This window comes from Pangasianodon hypophthalmus, chromosome 1, assembly GCF_027358585.1.
Source record: "Pangasianodon hypophthalmus isolate fPanHyp1 chromosome 1, fPanHyp1.pri, whole genome shotgun sequence".
NCBI classification, from domain to species: Eukaryota; Metazoa; Chordata; class Actinopteri; order Siluriformes; family Pangasiidae; genus Pangasianodon; species Pangasianodon hypophthalmus.
Window position 1 is genome coordinate 35,592,078 of NC_069710.1, and position 19,848 is coordinate 35,611,925.

The following is a 19,848-nucleotide window of genomic DNA, read 5'->3' on the forward strand; positions in this document are numbered from 1 at the left end:
TATTTCTGTAAAGCTGCTTTGTGACAATGTCCATTGTTAAAAGTGCTATACAAATAAAGTTGAATTGAATTGAATTGAATTTTATTGTATCGCATTGATAATAATATTGACACCTCTTTGGTATTTATAGCCACACTTTAATAAGTAAATGAGTAAAGCCTACATTAATGAAGTTTTGTGAGTGCTTTATCCAAAACTGCTTAATCAACGCTCTAGTTTATCATTGCTATAATTTTTGCACACCACAAGATGTCACTGTTCTCGATCTTCTGAGGGCTTTGATACGTTTCCCGGCACAATCAGAGAAAAACGATAACAGACAACTCAAAATCACAATCCAACATCATGAACGACAGCCAGAACAAGGTCAACACACCAAAGAACAGACAGGCAAACAAATCCAAAGGGCAAGGAAGCTTAAAAAAGAGGCAAGATCATAAATAGCAGAAATAAACATGAATCCACGAAAATACAAACTGTAAGCTTCACACACACAAACACGTATTACCTTGATTACTGGACAAAAGTTTTATTGTTAATTATTGATTATGATTATACATTAATATGCAAATAATTTAAGCATAATTATGTACAACACTAACCAAATTATAGATCTGTATTAGCATCAGTAGGAAATATGGATCTGTACTCTGGACAAATTACTGCTCCCATTAATATTGAACTTATACAGTGTGTTTTAATTGCAGATGTTATTTTGTGCTACATGTAAATGGAAAAATAACATGCATTCAGAACTGTTTTATTAAATAACATTATATGTACAATAGTGGTTTCTGTTAAAAAGGTTTTAATAGGAAAAGATTAATTACTGTTCAGTTTGTTCAGTTTTATGTCAATTCATATGCAGGTTTACTTTATTCATCTCAGCTGGTTCATATTTACAAACATTTAGAAAAGTAATACAGTTTTTTCCCAGAGTAATACAGTACATTTTGTATACCATCTGATAAACCAGAATAAAACATTATAAAAGCTAAATCTTTATCAGTAAAGGAGAAAAGTAAGACATCAGAGTTCCAGCTCTCGCAGCTGTTCTTTAAAACACTTTGCACTGCATTATATTTATCCTCATAATTTTCCACGTGTGAGACTGAAAAACTGCTCCAACCTGAGAAGAAGGGGAAAAGGACAAGAATCAGTCACACACTCAGACATTTATATTGAAACACTGGTAAACAAACACATCATACAGTGTGTGAGTGTAGAGTCTTTAAGCTGTTTTAAATGTTCTGCATTTCCTGTGTTCAGTATTTATAGTACATGTAACACTCCAACCCTTTACACCTGCCCTTTGGTATAACTTTACTCGGGAGAGGGCCTAGGTTCAGAATCTTCTTAAGCATCAAGTTATGATGTCTGATCCTAATAAAGATTATTCTAGACTGTTACAATTGGGTATGTGTATGTTGTTTCAGTACTCATTACTCTCAGTACTTCCCATTTAGCTCTCAGTACTCATGACTCTCAGTACTTCCCATTTAGCTCTCAGTACTCATGACTCTCAGTACTTCCCATTTAGCACTCAGTATTCATTACTCTCAGTACTTCCCATTTTGCTCTCTTCCCATTTAAGCCATTAGCCCCGTTATCATCTCTCTCCCTCGTCAACTCTCTCTCGTCTTCCCTGATTCGCATCAATTATCCCTATGATAACCCTCCCCTACTCGACTATGACTGGCCACGCTTAATCAGATACCCAATGAGCTACCAAAACAACTAAATCACTGGCAAACCCTAGGATTCTGCTAATCACTGCACCCGAACTCTAAACAAAGAAAAAAAACCTCTCTTATTGGGACAGTCACAGAAATACTGCATATTACTACAGATTCATGTGTTCTAGCCTCACGTATACAACAGACTATGATACTATACAATAAGTTTCAGCTTGGCTACATACAAACACACCCAATGAGCTATAAACTAACAGACTGTGTGTATGTGTGTGTGTGTGTAAAGTAAATCAGTAACTCACTGTATTTTCTCCAGTTTACAGTGTGGATCCTTCAATAGATCATAGAGCAGCTTCACTCCTAATTCTCCTGGATCATTCCAGTACACATGCAGTTCTCTCAGGTGTGATGAGGTGTTTGACCTCAGAGCTGAAACCAGAGCAGCAAACCCTTCACCTGTAATACTGCAGCCTACCAACCTGCACACACACACACACAAACCAATTATGCTCTCCACAGCCCATGGTGTGTTTATTATTTGTCATGTACTGTACTTATTATTTGCTTTATTAGTACTGCTTGATTAAATCATGCTCATAGCCAGACAAAATGTAAACTAAAACAGTCATATGACAGAAATGCCGTATCTACAGTGATGATCTGACCTCAGTTTCTCCAGTGTACAGTGTGGATTCTCCAGTCCAGCAGAGAGCAGCTTCACTCCTGAATCCTGCAGGTTATTGTAACTCAGGTCCAGTTCTCTAAGACTGGAGGAGTTTGAGCTGAGAACTGAGGACAGAACTCTACAGCTTTCCTCTGTGAGTAAACACTCACGCAGACTGGGAGAGAAATGATGATATATCAGAACACTGATGCCTGAATATGTGTGTGTACAGCATTTATCTGTGCATTTACAGTGACGAGAAATACGTATTCAGCACTTTGGTTTTTGTTATTTAAAATAATTCCAGTGCACATATCCACTTTAACTTTATACACATAATGTCTTTTAACTTTGTACTGTTACAAAAAAGACACCACAAATGAACAACATTAGTACTTTGCTACAAAGCTGTTGTTGGCAGTTACACTTTCGAGACGTCTACAGTAAGAAGCAATTAGCTTTCTGTTGTCCTTAGTTCCCCCAGGTTATGACAGTCCCACTGATGGACTTGCAGTTTCAAAATCCTCCATAAATTTTCAATGGGATTCAGATAAGGAGATTGGCAAGACCATGCAAGGCCTTCTGGAGTTAATTTGGCTGTAAGTTTGGGACTGTTTTCTCAATGAAATGTTCATCTTCTCCCTAGAATCAGTTCCTTGGCTGATGAGATCCTGCATATGCTTTACTCTGAATAGGGTTGTGGTGGATCTGGAGCCTAACCCAGGGACACTAGGTGTGAGATAGGAATATAAACTGAATGAGATGTCAGCCCATCACCATTGGGCACCATTGACATACATTCACACACCCATTCACACCTAGGGCCAATTTATATTAGCAAATCCACCTATTGGCTAACTGGAGAACCTGGAGAAACCCACATATATATGAGGAGACATGCACAGAAACTCACATCTCAACAAGAAGTAATTTGGATGAAACAAGAACTCAGTTGTACCAACTTTAATAAAAAAATCTGGTCTTACCTGATACTATCATATTTTATCTTAAAAATTTATATCCAGTGTAAGATTACTCTTACTTCAGTATCTCCAGTGTACAGTGTGGATTCTGTAGTCCAGCAGAGAGCAGCTTCACTCCTGAATCCTTTAGGACATAATTGCAACTCAGGTCCAGTTCTCTCACACTGGAGCGGGTTGAGCTGAGAACTGAGGACAGAGCTCTACAGCTTTCCTCTGTCAGATTACACTGACTCAGTCTGGGAGAGAAATGATGTTATATCAGAATGCTGACATCTTAAACACAATTTTTTTTCTTTAACTTAGTACTTAGAATATTTTCAATTAGAATTCTATTGTTGTATGAAAAATTTGAACAATTCACACATTTTGTTGATTTTAAATGAGAAGAAGTATTCATAACCACTGCAGCAAGCTATCTTTAAAAAATGACATTTTTCTACAAATATTAATCCACAGTTTCTTTATATTTGATAGAATTAGAAATGCCAACAATGGTGTGAGCAAAAGTTTAGATATCCTTCCAGTTGTACAGTTTTAGAACTTAATTATCTCAAAGGGCTGTAACTGACTCATTAGGCAGGTCCAGAATTGTCATTGGAAATAACAGTTTCAGAATGTAAGAACCTCTCTGACTGTTCAAACATTCTACTAACACCGAACAGCCACAGGCTCCCTGATCCAATGATCCACTGAGGATCTGAAAATAAATGTAGTTGATGCCTACAAAGCAGAAGAGGTTTATGAAAAGACATCAAAGTGCTTTCAGTTCACAATTGTGACTGTCCAAAATGTCATTAAGAAATGCAGTTAAGAAGATCTGTGAGCTTCCTGCATGCTGGGCAGAAAAGCAAAACAAAACCCCCAAATGACACTTAAGGACCTGCAGGAAGGATTAGCTGAGAAAGGAGTGGTGCTCAACAGAGGACACTATATCTGCTACCATTCACCTCTCTCTGACCCATCTGGACAAATAGGACAACTATGTAAGAATGCTGTTCATAGACTTCAGTCCAGCATTCAACACAATCATCCCACAACAACTGATAACAAAACGGAGCCTGCTGGATTTGAACACCTCCCTTTGCAACTGGATCCTGGAGTTTCTGACTCGGAGACCCTAGTCTGTCTGGATCGGCAACTCCACCTCCAGCACCACCACACAGAACACAGAGACTCCCCAGAGCCGTGTTCTCAGTCCACTGCTGTTTACACTGCTGACTCATGACTGTGCTCCAAAGTACAGTTCAAATCAATCAAGTTTGCTGATGACACTACAGTCGTGGGTCTCATCAGCAACAATGATGTCAGCATACAGAGCGGAGGTGGAGCAGCTTGCAGAATGGTGTAGAGACAATAATCTATCTCTTAATGTTGATAGGACTAAAGACATGATTGTTGACTTCAGGAGAACCCAAGTGGGCCATTCACCACTGCACATAAACGGAAAGACTGTGGAGAGAGTCAAAGGCTCCAAGTGTGCACATGACGGAGGAAGTCTCCTTAACTCTCACCACCACCTGCCTAGCCAAGAAAGCCCAGCAGTGCCCCCACTTCCTGCGGAGGCTGACAAGAGCCAAACTCCCTCCTCCCATCCTCACAAGCTTCTACAGAGGGACGATAGAGATCGTCCTGACCGGCTGTCTCACAGTGTGTTACGTGTGATATGGGGACTGCACAGTCTCTGACCTCAAGACCCTACAGTGGATTGTGAGAATGGCTGATAAGATCATCAGAGTCTCTCTACCCACCATCAACACCTCATACAACAACCGCTGCATCCACAAAGCTACCAGTATTGAGGACGACCCCCTCACCTCTCTCATGGACTCTTCACCCTCCTGCCATCTGGCAGTAGGTACAGGAGCATCCGAGCCACCACTAGCAAATGCTGCAAAAATTTCTTCCCTGAGGTAGTCAGATTACTCAACACCCTTCCTCCCAACACTCACCTAGGCTAGTCAAATACCTAACCCAGTATGACTCAATACCACTGCACACCTGCACTTTACAAAGCTGCATCAGACACTAAATGTATTGCTTCTACCCTACCAACCATTTACAGTTTACAGCCTATGTTCTGTGTATTTATTGTCCTGCACTTGTCTCATGCTGTTGTGTATTTGCACTTCATGTAGTCTTGCGTACTGTTATGTCTTGCACCTGGAGAACCAACATTTCATTCAAATGTATACAGGCTATATAGAGGAATAAAAGTAAAAAAACACTTGACTTGACTTTCCTCTCTCCACAATGCTGCATGAGCCAAATCTTCAAACAAGGCAAAATTCCGAACCATCTTTAAATGTTCCTTTTATAAGATTTTAATTTATGTTCTGTCTGTGTCATCTCTCTGCACCTCGTGAGCACTGAAATCAGTAATTACTCTCTCAGTTATGCTGATATGATTGACAATAATCAGTTTACCTGTTATTATACTTTTTTACACTTCCTGCAGGTTTGTCCAGCACGTCCCACAGATGCTCGATCGGACTGAGCTCTGGGGAATTTGGAGGCCAAGTCAACACATTGAACCCTTTGTCATGTTCCTCAAACCATTCCTGAACAATTTCTGCAGTGTGGCAGGGCGCATTATCCTGCTGAAAGAGGCCACTGCCATTTGGAAATACCGTTGCCATGAAGGGGTGTACTTGGTCTGTGACAATGTTTAGGTAGGTGGTACGTGTCAAAGTAACATCCACTGCCAGGACCCAAGATTTCCCAGCAGCCATCTCTTCCCCAGGTAAGTGATGCACACACACCCGGCTGTCCACATGATGTAAAGGAAAATGTGATTCATCAGACCAGGCCACCTTCTTCCATTGCTCCATGGTCCAGTTCTGATGCTCACGTGTCCATTGTAGGAGCTTTTGGTGGTGGACAGGGTCAGCATGGGCTCTCTGACCGCTCTGCAGCTACGCAGCTCCATACGCAGCAAGCTGCACTGCACTGTGTGTTCTGACACCTTTCTATCAGAGCAGCTTTAACTTTTTTTTAGCAGTTTGTGCTACAGTAGCTCTTCTGTGGGATTCGACAAGACGGGCCTTCACTCCACACGTGCATCAGTGAGTCTTGAGCGCCCATGACCCTGTCGCTGGTTCACCGGAAGTCCTTCCTTGGACCACTTTTGGTAGGTACTAACCACTGCATACCGGGAACACCCCACAAGACGTGCTGTTTTGGAGATGCTCTGACCCAGTCGTCTAGCCATCACTATTTGACCCTTGTCAAAGTCACTCAGATCCTTACGTTTGCCCATTTTTCCTGCTTCCAACACATCAACTTTGAGAACTGACTGTTCACTTGCTGCCTAATATATCCCTCACCTTGACAGGTGCCATTGTAACGAGATAATCAATGTTATTCGCTTCATCTCTCAGTGGTATTAATGTTATGACTGATTGGTGTAAATTTTAAATTTTAAAAAATCCCTAATGAGCAAGCCAGAGGTGACGGTGGTGAGGAAAAACTCCCTGAGACGATATGAGGAAGAAACCTTGAGAGGAACCAGACTCAAAAGGGAACCCATCCTCATATATAAGCAAAATGTAATAAATCCTATTCAATGCATAGAAATGTGCATACACACAGTTTACACACAAAACTAAGCATATGCACAGTTGATAAATGAGACCCCAAATATTCACTAATTTTGATTAAACTTGACTAATGCAATGGACATAATATATAATTATGTGTATAAATCTACAAGTACAGAGATTGAGATTTACATTTTGTACTGTAACAGGAACATTACAAAGTACTTGTTCATGGAAATTATGTTCTGGTCTAGGTTGGTGTTGAAAAACATTTCGAGTCTTTGTAGGCTGAGACTGAGACAAGACTAATTAAAGTTTCACCCGACTTTATGACAAAAACATTAATTTGTGGTCTAAAGACCAGAACATTAGTGGTTCACAGGTCTAATGTTAGTAAAGGTAGTACAAACATAATTTCACTAATAATAATATTAGGTATTTAATTGTACAAATAAAAAAAAATGATTAAAAAAATAAGGGTTACAATCGAATCTTATATAATGATGTCCTGTTCAAAAAGCTCCGTGATTCTCCTTACATACGGAATGATAGTTGATAGAATGATAGCTGTTTAGAATAATTATTGATAAGCTTTATCCCAATCAGTACAGTATCCATCCATCCATTTTCTGTGTCACTTATCCCACACAGGGTCTTGGGGAGCCTGGAGCCTGTCCCAGGGGGCTCGGGGCCCAAGACGGGGGACACCCTGGACGGGGTGCCAACCCATTGCAGGGCACAATCACACACACACAATGGACAATTTGGAAATGCCAATCATTTGACTGGGGGAGGAAACCCCTGAAGCAGAGGGAGAACATGCAAACTCTGACCACGCAGAGCAGAGGTGGGATTTGAACCCCCAACCCCCCCAGAGGTGCGAGGCAACAGTGCTAATCACTAAGGAACTGTGCAGTATCATTAGTGTTAATTTAAAATAATAAAATACATTTATGAAATTAAAATTACTCACTTTGCTTTTCTTGATGTCTTTATGACTGGCATCATCCTCAGAAGACACTCCTCTGATATCTGATATTTCCTCAAATCAAACTCATCCAGATTCTCTTCTGAGTTCAGCAACACAAACACCAGAGCTGACCACTGAGCAGGAGAGAGACTGTCTTCACTGAGACACCAGTAACCTCCTCTTTTCAGGTAATGCTGGACTTCCTGCACTAGAGAATGATCATTCAGTTCATTCAGACAGTGGAACAGATTGATGGATTTCTCTGGAGATGGATTCTCCCTGATCTTCTTCTTGATGTACTCGACTGTTTCCTGTTTGCTGTGAGAGCTGCTTCCTGTCTGGATCATTAAGCCTCGTAAGAGAGTCTGATTGGACTCCAGTGAGAGACCCAGAAGGAAGCGGAGGAACAGGTCCAGGTGTCCATTCTCACTCTGTAAGGCCTTGTCCACTGCACTCCTCAGGAAATCAGACATGTTTGACTTGTTCAAAAGATCAGACAGATCAGTGGTTTGTTGTTCTTGTACATTTTTGTTGATGAAGGAGAGAAATGCGTATAAAGCAGCCAGAAACTCCTGAACACTCAGATGTACAAAGCTGAACACATTCCCCAGGTGAAGCCCAAACTCCTCTCTGAAGATCTGGGTACACACTCCTGAGTACACTGACACTTCTCTGACATCAATGCCACACTCTCTCAGGTCTTCCTCATAGAAGATCAGGTTTCCTTTCTCCAGCTGTTGGAAAGCCAGTTTTCCCAGTGCCAGGATACTCTTTCTGGTCTTCCGTGGATCAGGGTCACATGTCTGATGGTACTTTTGGTCCTTGTGTTTGATCTGAAAGATCAGGAAGTGTGTGAACATTTGAGTCAGAGTCTTGGGGATCTTTCCACTCTCTGCTCCACCCAACATTCTCTCTAGAACAGTGGCTGAAATCCAGCAGAAGACCGGGATGTGGCACATGATGTAGAGGCTTCTTGAAGACTTCATGTGTGTGATGATTTTATTGGCCAGGCTCTGATCACTGATCCTCTTCCTGAAGTACTCCTCTTTCTGATGATCACTGAACCCTCGTATCTCTGTTACCTGGTTTACACACTCAGGAGGGATCTGATTGGCTGCTCCTGGTCGAGAGGTTATCCAGAGGAGAGCAGAGGGAAGCAGATTCCCCTTGATGAGGTTTGTCAGCAGCACATCCACTGAAGCTGATTCTGTCACATCACACAGTCTCTCATTGTTCTGGAAATTTAGAGGAAGTTGACACTCATCCAGACCATCAAAGATGAATATCACTTTGTGAACATTACAGTCTATTAATTGTAATTCTTTTATTTCTGGGAAAAAGTGATGAAGAAGATTCATCAGACTGAGATTTTTCTGCTTCATCAAATTCAGCTCCCTAAAGGGAAGTGGAAACATGAAGGTGATGTCCTGATTTGCTTTTCCTTCAGCCCAGTCCAGAATGAACTTCTGCACAGAGACTGTTTTTCCAATTCCAGCAACTCCTTTAGTCAGCACACTTCTGATGGACTTGTCTTTAAAGAGGTCATTACATTTGATGGGTGTCTCCTGTGTTGCTGGTCTCCTGGACGCTGTCTCAATCTGTCTCACCTCATGTTCATTATTCACGTGTCCATTCCAACACTCTGTGATGTAGAGTTCTGTGTAGATCTCATTCAGAAGTGCTGAGGTTTCATGCTGTGAGATTCCTTCATTAATTCTTTTATATTTCTTGCTTAGATTGGATTTGAGTTTTTGATTACCGGAGGTGAGTTCTAATAAAAAAAAAAAATACTGAGTATGTCATATGTAATGTCAGTACTGATCTGTTATTATATTCTGTTGATAAAAGCACATCAGTATGATGTGTTTAATAAATTTAGAGCAGTTTCCTTCCTCTAAAGTTACAGTGATGTTATAAACCCATGAGCTCTTACTGTTCTGCAGTGTGTTAGCGAGATCTGTGTGGTTCATGTTCTTCAGGACGTGCAGTGTGATCTTCAGCGCTCCCTCTCTGACACTGCTCTGATCCTCCTCATCCTCCACCTCCCTCTCAGTGCATGCTGGGTAATCTGGACTCAGGATCTTCTTAAATCTCTTCAGCTCATTCTTTATCAGAGTGATGACTTTGTGCTCCAGATCCTGATTTGAAATAAATCATATAATAAAATCTCAAGGAATGTCAATTTTCAGAGAGACATGATTCTGAGAGATAAACTTCTATTACTGGCAGCTTCCTGAAATAGAAGTCAGAAAAATGTCTAATTTTGTTGATGCAGACCCCACTCCACACACACACACACACACACACACACACACATACACACACACACACACCGTGAATACAGTCTCCAACTCATCTGTGCAGATTCTTTTTGATTTCTTTGTCCTGTTTTGTGATCTGTGAACAAATAAAACAATGTTATAGTTAATGTGATAGTGTTAAATGTATCGATATTTCACATTTTATTTCCTAATTCATTATATTATTGTAGTTCTTTTTATCTTTTTATTTCTTTTTCTTTCTATCTTTTTTTTTTTTTTTTTTTTTTTAGAAAAAAGCAGTAGAGTTATACACTTAGTACAGTTTAATAAGGTGGAACTAGGAGTGAGGAACATAATAAGTTAGTCTATAATAATAAGTTAGTCTATACTGACCCCAGATCAGTAGACCTGTCTCTGTCTCTGAACACTGGTGGTGGATCTATTGACTCTTCACTCCTCATGGACACACTGCTGGGTTGAGGTGAGTCTGATCTCTTACCCTGAATCAGACTAGAGCAAAATGTTGTTGAACCAAATAGAAGTAGAACACTTAATGTGGTATAAAACATTAAACTGGCATTTTAACTCAAGGCAAACTCCAAATTATAACTTGCATTAAAAACAATTAATTAAAACGAAGCAAATAAGGCACTACAATGTTTTCACGTTGCCTTTCCATGATGTGCACGATCCATGACTATGGAACATCTTTATAATCTTACTTGCTCAATGATTCCTTCTTCAATTTATCCTTACCTAGATTTAGTAGTAGAATTTCTGTCACTGAACACTGGTGGTGGGTCAATGGACTCTTCACTCCTCATGGACACGCAGCTGGGTTCAGGTGAGTCTGAATTCTTACCCTGAATCAAACTAAAACACACCCAAAACACTGAATATATCTCTTATACATTTTATCATCGTAACACAATTTTTTTCTCTGTAACAGAGCCACTGGTTTGATGGTTGTGGCAGGTGGGGATGCGGTTTAGTGGGAGCCTGCAGTGAGAGTGAAGAATGGGTTACCGTCGCTTGAGTTTACCGAGTCTTGAGTTTATTATTTGTTCTTGTATATTAATAAGCTGTTTCTCTCTCAGATAGAGAGATAAGTGTGTGTGTGTGTGAGGGGGAGAGAGAGAGAAAGAGAGAGAGATGCTAAAGTTGTTAATAAAGCTCAAATTCGTTTTCACCCTGAGTCTTGAGGTTTATCAGCTGTCCTTCTCATAATGGTATGTTGTGACAGGTCATAGGCTGGCTTGGAGATATCATTAAGTTCCTGTGACATAGTTCCTGTCTTCAAGTCATTTCCCAGGAGAAAAAAAATTTCATCATCAGTTCTCTTTCTCGTTTCCCTGCCACTTCTTTTTTCAAATAACACTTTTTTAAAAAATAAATTTACAGACTGTAAACAGAGGCTATGCACAATCTACCAGAAAGTAATAGCTAATAGCTTATGTTGATGATCAGTGTAGATTAGTTAGCACTCTGATGGAGAAGACATTAGAGGTGCGCTTCTAGACACTAAAGACTAGCGAGAGTGAGAGCAGCACAGTTTTGGTAGGGGAAAGTCTGGGTTCCTTAAGCAAAGACAGTAAACCACCAACTCTGACTAGAGCCCTCACACCATCCTCGTATATTCCAGGAGCCAGAGTGCCAGATAGGAAAGTTTTCCTGTGAGGAGGCTTTGCAGTTATTCAGAATGATATTCTGGGTGTTACACAAAATATGGATATGAATTCATGAACTTATCTATACTTATATACTGTATATTACTGGCAAAAACATCCACTTTGATCAATATCTGAAATTTTATCTTTGTTCTCCAGGATTCAGCTGCAGTCTTTTAGCAACATTTTGAAGACTACCTCAAGTTTTTTTCAGAGTCACACCCTTCACTCACCTCTCGTCTTTCTTTGTGTCCTGTTCCCCAGAGACGCTCATTTTGGAGGTTATGTCTTATACCTGTAAACATATAAACACACACACACACACAGAGAAACACTTCAGAAGACATATTTACTTCACTCCAGCATGGCGGTGTTAAATCTAACCCTGTATCATCACACGCTTCACTTACAGGGAAATCAGCTCCTACAGTAAACTGTGGAAGTTACAACTTCAGTACAAATCAACTGAACTGTTCTTCATCTAGTGCACATTCACAACATTCACATATTAGAGCTTTACATTTACATACTTACTGTGTTTTTCTCCTGAAAGTCCTCTTGTCACTAAATGTCACTACATTTACAGTCCTCTTGTCACGAAATGGATTTTCACTTTCACTCAAACTGGCTTGACTGGTTTAGTCAAGGAGCATGAGGTGGAGTAAATAAACACACACAGACACTTTATATAATGTTTTGGGTTTGTGGTTCTAACATACAGTACTGTGCAAAAGTCTTGGCACCCTATTTTTTTTTTTAGTACAAACTTTGTTATAGATGTTTATTTTCTGACTTCTACATTATTGATTCAGTACAAAACCATTTTAGATTCCAAACATTAGTTTTCCAGCACAAAATGAAATGTTACAGAAAAATGTTTGTATGTCAGTAAAGAAAGCAGCAGATTCCATAAGAGACACTTTTCAGATAAAAACATAATGAAGGCTGCTGGGTTTCGCTGCAGAAATAAGAAGCGAGTCGACAGTCAAAGTCTCCAGAAGAACTGTGGCTGCTTCTGCAAGATGCTCAGTAACACTTCCAGCTCATTTCCTTATAAAACTGCACACACTGCACCTCAGATACTGCTTTATTTATTTAAAGTGAAGGATCGTCACATTAAATACTGACTGTGTTTCATTTATTACTGTTTACTGCTCTTTATAGTACTTTTTTTAATGTAGAAACATTTAATTTCATTATTTTTGAAAGCATCTTTGCTCTACAGCATTTCTTTGCCTGTGCCTAAGACCTTTGCACAGTACTGTATGAGTGAATTTTCAGTGTTATTATTTCTAACAAGAAACTGGCGTGTGGGTGTGTGTGTGTACACAACTACCTCTATGATTGTAAAAGACCAGCAGGGAGAGGCTACATTGTGCTTGTCTAAGGAATGCTGCATGGCAACTTCAGCAAAAGTGCTGTGAACAACACCAGGACGTCATTATAGCCTGTATGAACCTCTCCAAAGCATTCAACACTGTTATCAGTGTTCTGTTATCAGCTTCTGTTGGAATGTTCTGGTTAATTTTGATAAATCACGTGACCACAAGAGGTCAAGCAACTTTTCTGTCAGCTCATGAGTGAAACAGTGGTGTGTGTTGGCACCTGTCCTCTTCAACATCTTATGCTTATATGTCATCCATCTTCTCCAGAAGGAGCTTCATGATGAATGGAAACCTGTTTAACGTCAGGAGCTGTCCAGGGAGCAAATCCTAGAGCTACAGTATACTGATGACTGTGCTCTTGTTGCTTTCTCTCCACAGGATGCTGTAGTTGTCAGAACTTGCAACTATCATGGATGCACTGAACATGGCACGGGACTACGACTCCCATCAGCCACTGCACCTCACCTGATCACGGCACTCATGTCACATGACTGTTTCCACCTGATTCATATTTATGTTTAATGAGCACTAGTATTTAAGTCACTTTTGTACAGCACTTGGTGTCTAGCTTTTGTCTTCTGTCATCTGTATCTGTCTGTCTAATTCATGTCATGTTTATGTTGTTGCCTTGCTTCATGATCCTCGTTTTGTTTCTTAGTCTTTATGTTTCATGTTTTGTCACTTTCAGTAAACTAAATCTGCACTTGTACCTGCCTCCTCTACCAATCCGTGACAGAAAGATAGACCTTACCATGGATGCAGCAGATTTTTTCAGTGGCCAGCAGGAACTCCTGGCTTCAAACGTCGCTCTGCCTTCCTGCTCCCCTGAGGATGTCACTCTGCCTCCTCGCTCCACTTTGGACATCAGCAACAGGATAGGCCTCTCTGGTAACATTTCCAAAAGAGCTGATCTATCATTCGAGCACTGGAACACCACACACACACACATTACCATTCTTTAAAATGAGCCATGAATAAGTTATTGTCCTGCACATATTTAATTGGACCCTAACAAATTTTTGTTTGCAGTATCCCTTACCTTTTGAGGAAATTCCAAATGATGTCAAAAAGAACCTTGACTTCCTGAAGACAGAATGCTCGGCTCTTTCCAGGCAGGTCCATGGAGTGAGGGCGAAGGTGAGAGGTTGCAGGTTTCATTGTGGATTTATTGAAGTGCTCACATTACCTTCACTTGCATGCGTATGTGTTTAGTAAGTAAGTGTGTGTGGGTGTGTGTATTGTACATATGAGATAAAGTCATTACCATAAAACCTCCTCTTAAAATGGACTAAAGGAGTATCTCCACTTAATTTCAGCAGATATTTTTTTGTTTTTGCTTAGACTCTTTTAGGTCTTTAAGTGAAGTCTTCTCTTCACTTCACTTCACTTAAAGACCTAAAAGAGTCTAAGCAAAAAAAAAAAAAAAACTGGTTAGGAAAATGGATGGCTTTGCCTGAAAAACAAAATCCTTGAACTGTTGAAGTCCCCTGGAGGAGGATGGCAAGGACACTCATGAGAACGTGATCAAAATATGCCAGGCTGTCTCTCCACTGTACCACAAGGTGGTGGACTGGGTTCATCAAATAGGAAAGAAACAGCCATCTCTTCAGCAGCCTCGCAGCACTATTATTCAGTGTTTATTATTCACACAATGACATTTCATCATGACATTATAGAATTTGGCAAAGTGTTCTGACTTCTTGAAAGAGAAAAACTTGCATTTTAAAGAAGAGTTCTCTCCATAAGTCAAAGAAATCCATAAATTACTTTGCCCACAGATTCAACGGGAACGCCAGGAGGGGAAAACAGACTTTTTCCTGGAGCCAGGGCTTATGTAAACAGAAAGGAAATTTATTAGCATGTGTGTTAGATTAGTTAACACTTCAAAAGCCTCCACTTTCCCTGGAACTTGTTCTTTCATTCTCAGTAAATAATGTTTAAGATTTTACTTAACTATGATTACAAATTGTTCTCAAATTGTTCAGTTGGCATTCAAATGCAAGCTTTTAGTCGCTATGTGATTTGGATGTGTCAGATGCAGATATGGACACAAATGCAGGTACAGCTTTATTTCGAAAGCTTTCAATCCGATCCAAAATGTAAGACAAAGGGAAGGTCAAAATATAAGCAATGGTCATGCTAGGTTTAAACAGCATGAAAAGTCATAAGAGAAAACCAGGTCTAGAATCAAAAACCGGAGAGACTATAACATGAACTACTTGGTAACAACTGGTATGAAAAACACAGGGCATATACTTCACAATGAATGAGAGTCCTTATATACTGTAGTACGTAGTGAGTTTCAGGTGAAGGTGATCAACAGTCAGGCGAGCTTTCAGTATGAGGACCTGGCATCAGTCGTGAAACGTGAAATGATGGGACTATGCGGCTGAGATGTGGTAGGTCCAGTTTGTATGTTATTTTGTTGATTCTCTGTAGGATCTTGAATGGTCCAGAGTAGCAGTGAGAGAATTTCCTGCACCTTCCTGTAATGTGAATGTCCCTGGTGGAATACCCGGTCACCTGGTTCATAGCGGGGTGTTTCTACGTCAGTCTGTGACCTCTTTGAATACCTCATCCCTCATCCCCTATCACCTTTACTGTTCCTGTGACGTAGTTCCTGTTTTCAAATTGTTTGCCAGGAGTTTCTTGCCTGTGTTGGCATTTAAACTATACCATTTTTCTGTTTTCATCAATAATTTTGTGCTATCATTTTCTTTTGTTGTATTTTTCACTTTTCCCTTCTGCTGCATTTGATTTTCTTGAAGAATTCTTTTGTTTTTTGTACAGCAGAGGCCATCCACGTTGGCCATTAGCCATTAGTAGGCTCCACCACTTCCTGCATCTTATGGGAAGAAGGGGAATGGTGATGCCATCTGAAACCTCCTGGGATAAAAGCCCCCAGGGGACATTTTCTCTCTCTCTTTCTCTCTCATGTCTGGTACTTTAGTGAGTGGATGAAAAGTGACAACCTTTTCAGAAACAACTCAGTGAAAAAGACAATAGTCTTTATGTGCACTTGGGCCCTAAATGCAGCAGGACTAGATTTCACTCAACTTAAACGCATTCATCTTTCGTTTCTCATTACTTTATTTTCACTTACAAGTTGAACCCAATCACAGCCAAAACGGTTGAGAGTAACGCACAAACCGGCCGGACCCTTCTGTGTACTTTATCAAATCGAGAGATGGAATTTTATCTTACCCCGGGACAAATGAGAAATATAAGCACGATATACTCAAAGTGAGAGCTGAGCATCTGGATTAATTAACTATAAGGAATATAGTTTGTTTCCTAGTTCTAGTAAATTGCTGTCTAGTGAATGGTTACATTTGAGATTTGAAAGTGTGACGAAACTGTTGTAAAACCCAAACATGACCTTTCATAGCACCCTTAAAATTAAATATTTATTCTATTAGCCAAACTATAATAGCCACCTGATTTGATAGATTATCTAACCACTTACCAATTCAACAACTGTGATCATTAACACTTTAAGGAAAACATATTTAGAGCCATAATATCTCTCTAGTTTCACAAAAGTAATTCACCGGTCCTCGCATTTTCTCAAGCAAGTCAAATTTGTATATGTTGTTTTGGAGGAAAACTACCTTAGGGGACAAAGGACACCTCTGGTAATCTCTTGCACTGTTAGGTATTGTCATCAGAGCCTATTAAGTTCTCTGACTCTTCAAACCTTGGGCTAATACTCAACAACAAAAGGTTGGCTGAAATGTTTAAATGTTAAATGTCCATATGACTACTGCGGTTAAGCCAGAAAGCGGAAAAAGAGCGGTAATACAGTATATAGTGGATATATATAATATATAATATTTAATATCTGGATCGGTTAATATGATTGGGTCAAGAGGCTATTTTGATTCATTATAAAATGGACATTTCAAATTGGTAGTGATGATCAAACCCACTGAAATTTAGTTCACAGTGAGCTCCTCTATGCTCCCAATAAAGATGAATTAATTCTACTGTAGACTTTTTAAGTTTAAGCTCCTCAAAATCCCTGGATCTGTCAATATAATTGTCCCAGGAGGCAGTTTTTAATCCAGTATAAAATGGACATTTCAAATTGGTACATGATCAATCGCATGTAAAACAGTTTAAAGTGAGCTACTCTATGGTCTCAATAAAGATCATTTAATTCTACTGTAGAATTTTTAAGTAATTTCTCTTCAAACTCACAAGATCTGGCAATATAATTGAACCAGGAGGCTAATTTGATTCATTATAAAAGGGACATTTCGAATTGTTAGATGATGAAACTCACTGATATCAGTTCACAGTGACCTACTCTTTTTCTTTTTTTCTTTAGTGCACACACACACACACACACACACACACACACACACACACATATGGAAATGCATATTATTTTAAAAAGTTTACAACATGAACATGAACACTAACCAAAAGGATGATATAAGAACAAGTAGAAAAGTTTGTTTCTCTACTGCAAACACCAATAATTAAGTAAATTAAGTAAATAATTAAGCAAATTTAAAAAAGAAACAAAATAAATAAAGACATTATTGTTTTGGAATATACTTTATTGAAGAGGAATTAGTTAAAAACTCTACAGTAGAATGAATTGATCTTTATTGTGATCATAGAGGAGCTCACTGTGAACTGATATCAGTGGGTTTGATTGTCTACTAATGTGAAATTTCTCTTATATAATGAATCAAAATAGCTTCCTGGTTTAAAATTTTATTCAGGGTTAGATTTATAATAATAATAATAATAATAATAATAATAATAATAATAATAATAATAATAATAATAATAAAGTTTCTTAAATGATGTTTTTATTTTTATTTGCCTTAATTATTTATAGCGTCTCTATAAACTTGATCGATTTTGCCCATTATTTAAAAGTAAAAGCGTAAATATAAAAACATTTACCCTGGATACTCATAAATACTGTGAACTGTTGTGTGTTGGTTTTGTTATTTATTTAAATTTCATTTTGTATAAAAGTTAAGTTGCTTTGGTTGTGTAGGAGCTCGCGGGCGCGCGCTTTCCGCTTCCGGTGTTATTACCGCTAAGTGTGTAAAAGCCGCGCCCCTCAATTGCACGAGCGGCCTGATTAACCGTGGTTTCAGGAAGAGCGGCTGCTTTAACCGCAGTTTATCACTCAGCACATGCGAGGAACAAATCCCGGCCGAGCCCCCAGTGTTACTCTCACCGCTTCAGCAACTCCCAGCGGCAGAGGAACAACTCGTTACTTCATGTTCGGCCAAATGATGAGAGGGACAAAGTTCTTCCGAAGCATGAGTTTTACTTCTTTAGGCAAATAAAAGTTGTCAGGGTTACAGTGCACAATAACTCCCGGGTGGCTGAACTGAAATAAACTAAAGGAAAAGCAAAGCAGAAACTTTTTCTCCCCGTTTTCTCCCCCGAACTGCACAGCCAACACCAGCACCCTTCTTCCGAACTACATTACCCATCATGCACTTCGCTCAGGACTACAACACCCACAGTTAGTGATCCGGTGAAAGTGAAAGTGCATTTAGTGCAGAAAGGAAGCAAATCATTGGCAGGAGAAAAACCCAGTAAGTATGTAAATGTAAAGCTCTAATATGTGAATGTTGTGAATGTGCACTAGATGAAGAACAGTTCAGTTGATTTGCACTGAAGTTGTAACTTCCACAGTTTACTGTAGGAGCTGATTTCCCTGTAAGTGAAGCGTGTGATGATACAGGGTTAGATTTAACACCGCCATGTTGGAGTGAAGTAAATATGTGTCCTGCAGTGTTTCTCTCTCTAATGAAGCGCTGGAGCGTCAGGCGTCTCTTCCAATTGGGGAAAATCGCTAGTTCTTTAAAATGGTGTCACTGGGCTCAGTGCTTCATTTGTACATCTGCAATGTTTTGTAGATTTGAGTCCCTATATGTGTGTGTGTGTGTGTGTGCGTGTGTGTGTGTGTGTAGGTTTACAGGTGTAATCTGTAGGAGGAGACATGACCTCCAACATGAGTGTGTCTGTGAACCAGCGCTTAAAGAAAGATGAGAGGTGAGTGAAGGGTGTGACTCAGTGAAAAACAGAGATGTTCTCACATTCACCAACACTAAACAGATCAGACTCTGATGTGTTTCTGTGAAAAGTGACGAGTGAATAGTTTAATTCAGCAGCTTTGTCTCAAGATGTTCAAAAGCAGCTGATGATTAGTGACATTAAGCTCCTGAGCAACACGTCTAACCCCAAGTTGTCCCTGTAGCTGGATAAAGTATGAAGGTTAAAGAATCGTATCAGTGTTAATAAGGAATATCATCAGATTGTAACTACAGTTGAATTATTCAGTATTGCTGCAGAACAGTAATAATGATGCAGTGGTTGTGTGTGTTTAGTCTGATTCAGGGCGAGAGATCAGACTCACCTGAACCCAGCTGTGTGTCCATGAAGAGTGACCGCTCAATGCATCGTCCAATAGACTTTAGAGACACAGACTGTGCTACTGATCTGAGGTGAGGACAGTTTAATGTATGAGTGCAGTGTTTTATCTCTCACACTCTCATAATCAAACATCTCTCAAATATCTGTGTATTCACTGGTTTGTGTTTGTAGTTATGAATATGATTTATAGTCCTTGTTAAACTTTTAACAAGTGTTTTGTTTGTTCATAGACTGCAGAAGAATAAATCAAAAATCACAGAGAAGAGGCATTTGGAGG

At 39.6% G+C, this 19,848-nt stretch overlaps 1 protein-coding gene and 2 long non-coding RNA genes across 4 annotated transcripts; 2 read left to right on the top strand and 1 right to left on the bottom strand.

Moving 5' to 3' along the window:
• Nucleotides 1-509: 509 nt before the first annotated feature.
• Nucleotides 510-12,408, bottom strand: LOC113525220 (NACHT, LRR and PYD domains-containing protein 4F-like). 2 transcript variants are annotated; one of them, XM_034308105.2, is made up of 11 exons: nucleotides 12,310-12,408; nucleotides 12,009-12,070; nucleotides 10,865-10,981; nucleotides 10,502-10,618; nucleotides 10,181-10,244; nucleotides 9,781-9,985; nucleotides 7,851-9,618; nucleotides 3,401-3,577; nucleotides 2,360-2,533; nucleotides 1,997-2,173; nucleotides 510-1,129 (listed from the first exon to the last, which is right to left on the bottom strand). In XM_034308105.2, the coding sequence occupies exons 2-11, from the start codon at nucleotides 12,047-12,049 to the stop codon at nucleotides 1,090-1,092; spliced, it is 2,880 nt and encodes a 959-aa protein (XP_034163996.2). In that variant the 5' UTR covers nucleotides 12,050-12,070; nucleotides 12,310-12,408; the 3' UTR covers nucleotides 510-1,089. The 2 variants fall into 2 exon arrangements, with proteins under 2 accessions (XP_034163996.2, XP_053091747.1); XM_053235772.1 differs by having other exon boundaries at nucleotides 12,306-12,387.
• A 41-nt stretch (nucleotides 12,409-12,449) lies between these two features.
• On the top strand, nucleotides 12,450-14,453 carry LOC117598348 (uncharacterized). Its single transcript, XR_004579015.2, has 2 exons — nucleotides 12,450-14,048; nucleotides 14,190-14,453. It is a non-coding gene; the product is annotated as an uncharacterized LOC117598348 (long non-coding RNA).
• Nucleotides 14,454-18,140: 3,687 nt separating this feature from the next.
• Nucleotides 18,141-19,642, top strand: LOC117597397 (uncharacterized). Its single transcript, XR_008302089.1, has 3 exons — nucleotides 18,141-18,730; nucleotides 19,109-19,190; nucleotides 19,526-19,642. It is a non-coding gene; the product is annotated as an uncharacterized LOC117597397 (long non-coding RNA).
• Nucleotides 19,643-19,848: the final 206 nt, after the last annotated feature.